Source organism: Acomys russatus, chromosome 5 (genome assembly GCF_903995435.1).
Source record: "Acomys russatus chromosome 5, mAcoRus1.1, whole genome shotgun sequence".
Taxonomy (NCBI): domain Eukaryota; kingdom Metazoa; phylum Chordata; class Mammalia; order Rodentia; family Muridae; genus Acomys; species Acomys russatus.
Genome location: NC_067141.1, coordinates 27846258 through 27850270, shown reverse-complemented (window position 1 = coordinate 27850270; position 4013 = coordinate 27846258). Strand labels below are relative to the sequence as shown.

The 4013-nt window shown below is 47.4% G+C and overlaps 1 protein-coding gene across 1 annotated transcript; it reads left to right on the top strand.

Annotated features, from left to right (window-relative positions):
- Positions 1-1128: 1128 nt before the first annotated feature.
- On the top strand, positions 1129-2087 carry LOC127189214 (non-structural maintenance of chromosomes element 3 homolog). Its single transcript, XM_051145888.1, has one exon. It carries the CDS (start codon positions 1189-1191, stop codon positions 2050-2052), a length of 864 nt encoding a protein of 287 aa, XP_051001845.1. The 5' UTR covers positions 1129-1188; the 3' UTR covers positions 2053-2087.
- The last annotated feature ends 1926 nt before the right edge of the window (positions 2088-4013 follow it).

The following is a 4013-nucleotide window of genomic DNA, read 5'->3' as shown; positions in this document are numbered from 1 at the left end:
CTAGCTCCTAACCACTGAGCCATTCCTCCAGCTGCTGTTTTTAGTTTGTTTTTATTATTACTGTGGGGAAGGGGTTAGAGAACACCTGTTGTGAGAGATCAGAGGACAGCCTTGTTCCCTCTTTCCTCTATGGGTCCTAGAAAGCAAACTCAAGTCACCAGGTTGGTTTTTTGTTTGTTTTTTTGTTTTTTTTTTTTAAGATTTATTTATTTATTATACAGTATTCAGCCTGCATGTGAGCCAGCAGGCCAGAAGGGGCCACCAGATCTCATTATAGATGCTTGTGAGCCACCATGTGGTGGCTGGGAGTTGAACTCAGGACCTTTGGAAGAATAGTCCGTGCTCTTAGCCTCTGAGCCATCTCTCCAGCCCAAGTCACCAGGTTTATGCAACACCTGCTTTTACCCACGGAACCATCTTTCTGGTCCTCAAATGGGATATTCTAAATTGCATATTTTGGTAGAGTTTGGCCAACACTTGGTAGATGGTGTCAAGACGAGGAATTCCAGGCTGTCATTAGCTACATGGGCATTGTCTCCAAACAACAAAAACTGACATATATATTTTATCACCCCCTCCCAAGTTGTGAAGAACATGAAGAGAAAGGGAAAAGAGGCCGGTTCATACAAATAACCCCAGCCTCTCCAGAGGGTTAGACAGAGCAGCCGGTTTGCCTCATGGGTAAAGACAGTTTACTGCCAGTCGGGATGACCTGATTTCAATCCCCTAAACCAGTGTCTGGAAGACAGGAACTGACACCTCCAAGTTGTCTTCAGACTGCCACAGGACACAATCTGTAAATTGCCGGCACATGTCTTTAATACCAGCATTCGGGAGGCAGAGGCAGGGGGATCGGGAGGAGTTCAAGGCCAGCCTGGTCCTACAAAGTGAGTCTAGGATAGGCAAGCCTACACAAAGAAACCCTGTCTCAAAACAACAAGGTCAAGTTAGAATAGTGGGATAATGTGTCAGGACGATAGTTCCTTAGCAAGGCAGGGATGCAAGGTGCTCCGCATTGGAAACCAGCCAAAAGAGATCCTGCACAAACCCAACTAGGAAGTATGGTAGTCCCCGCCCCCACCTCCGCTCCTCACTCCCCCACCCCTTGCGCGTGGGAACCCCGTGCTGACGAAAACCCCCAAGTCGCCCGGTATTGTCGGTTACAGGAGGGTCTCTCCACCTGGTCGCATGTTGCAAAAACCGAGGAGCAGGGGCCGTCCTAGTGCCCAGCGAGGGAGCGGTAGCGACAGCTGCCCGGGTGTCTCTGGGGAGATCCGGAGCAGACCTGGGCACCTTGATGACTCGCAGGGCACGCCAAGTGCCTTGTGCCCGACGAGCTCCCGGCGGGCCCAGGCCACCTCCGCACCACAGCTATGGACCCAGAAGCAGCTGGAGCTAAAGGTGGCCGAGCTGGTGCAGTTCTTGCTGATTAAGGACCAGAGGAAGATTCCCATCAAGCGGAGCGGCATCCTGAAGCACGTCATCCGAGACTACAAGGACATCTTTCCAGACCTGCTCAAGCTGGCTGCCGAGCAGCTCCGCTACGTTTTCGGCTACAAGCTGGTGGAGCTCGAGCCCAAGAGCAATTCCTATATCCTCATTAATGCCCTGGAGCCAGTGGAGGAGGATAGTGAGGTGAGGGGTCACCAGGAAACGCCCACTACCGGCCTCCTGATGATTATTTTAGGGCTCATCTTTATGAATGGCCACAGCATCCCAGAAAACGAAGTCTGGGATTTTCTACGTCGTTTAGGGGTGTACCCCACAAAGAAGCATTCCATTTTCGGAGATCCGAAGAAACTCATCACGGAAGATTTCGTGAGACAGCGCTACCTGGAGCCCCGGCGGATACCCCACACGGATCCCATGGACTGTGACCTCGAGTGGGGTCCACGAGCACATCTGGAAACAAGCAAGATGAAAGTTCTTAAATTTGTAGCCAAAATCCACAATCAAGATCCCAAGGACTGGCCCACGCAGTACTGTGACGCTTTGGCAGATGAGCAGTGTAGGGCTAGACCTGAGTCGAGTGACCCAGCCTCCACCTCTTGAAATGAACGTCTGGGATTCTCAAGAGCAAGAAGGAAGAAGACCATCGAGGTGGAAGGAGCATATTTCTACAACAATAAAAAATGTATTATCTTTAAGATGTGTTTCAGTTTACTTTTCTTTTAAAATTGCCATAGTCTATGATATTGTGCCTGGTGGTGACAGGCGAAGCTACTGAGTTCGAGGCCAGCCTGGTCTCCAGAGCAAGTGCCAGAACTGCTACACAGAGAAACCCTGTCTCAAAAATTAAAGGGGTGGGGTCCCTGGAGAGATGGCTCTTCCAGAGATCCTCAGTTCAATTCCCAGCAACCACAAGGTGGTTCACAACCATCTACATGGGATTTGGTGCCCTCTTCTGACCTGCAGGTGTACATGTGTAGAGGTCAGAGGACAATTTATGGGAGCTAGTTTCTTATCTCTCACTGTGTGGGATGTGGGAATCTCATCAGGCTTGGTGGCAAGGTGAGTCATGTCACCTGCTGATGTTTAGGGCTTTAAAAAAGAAAAAAGACCGTTGTGAGTTCAAGGCCAGCCAAAAAATAAAAAAAGATTTATTATTATGTATACAGTATCAGGGGATTTTTATCTTTAGTTGTGGGTTTCTCTATGTAGCCCTGGCTGTCCTGGAACTTGCTCTGTAGACCAGGCTGACCTCTGAACTCAAAGATCCAACTGCCTCTGCCTCCCCAGTGCTAGGATTAAAAGCGTTGGCCACCACTGTCTGGCCTTTAGTTGTTGTTTTAAAACAGGGTCTCATGTAACCCAGGCTGTTCTCAAACTTCTGATCCTCCCCATCCTAGTGCTGCAAAGAGCCAGGCATGGTGGTGGTATACCTGTAATCCTAGCACTAAAAAATATAATTTGTAATAATTAATAATAATAATAACTATTTTAACTACTTTTAAGATTCTGTCTGTGTGTGGGTGTGTGAATAAGAGCTCAGGCATCCTCAGAGGTCAGAAGAGACTGTCGGGGCTCCTGGAGCTGGAGTCACAGGCAGTTCTTAGCTGCCTGATATGGGTGCTAAAATGCCAGTTCTCTTTGTTTTTAATTGTATTTGATGTGTATGGATGCTTTGTTGGCACGTATGTCTATGCAGGGTTCACGTCTGGTGCATAGACTCTCCTAGGACTGGGGTTACAAATGGTTGGGTCTGTGGGTGCTGGAGACTGAACCCCAGACCTCTGGAAGAGGTCATCTTTTTACTGCTGAGTCATCTCATGAGCCCCTAAATAAAATCTTAAAAGCAGAATAACAGGAAAATCCACGTAACTATCCTGAGAAAGTGAGAGAAATTTGATAAAAAATCAAAAGGCATCTAAGGAGCCTCATTAATATGATAAAAGGCATGTAAAAATACCTGTTTCAATTTTGTTTCTTAAAAGTGTGTGTGTGTGACCTGCCATAGTATGCACAACTTTGTAGATTCATTTCTTTCCTTCTCATTTACATGGGTCCATCAAGCTTTCAAAACAAATGCTGTAACTGCCGAATCTTACTGCTGGGCCCTAGTATTGAATTCTGTTTTGTTTTGTTTTTTGAGACAGGGTCTCTCTGTGTAGCATTAGCTGTCCTGGACTCGCTTTGTAGACCAGGCTGGCCTCAAACTCACAGCGATCCACCTCCCTCTGCCTCCCAAGTGCTGGGATTAAAGGCGTGTGCATCACCAAGCCCGGCCCCTAGCATTGAATTTTGAAAACATTTTTCTTTTCAAACTTTGTAAAAAAATTTTTTTTTGGTTTATTTTATTCTTTTTGTTGTTGCTGTTGTATTTGAGATAGGGTTTCTCTGTGTAGCCTTAGCTGTCCTGGACTCACTATGTAGACCAGGCTGGCCTTGAACTCACAGCGATCTGCCTACCTCTGCCTCCCTAGTGCTGGGATTAAAGGTGTGCGCCACCATGCCCGACCCCCGGTTTATTTTATTCTGTGTGTTTGAGTATTTTGCTTTCATGTGTCTATGTG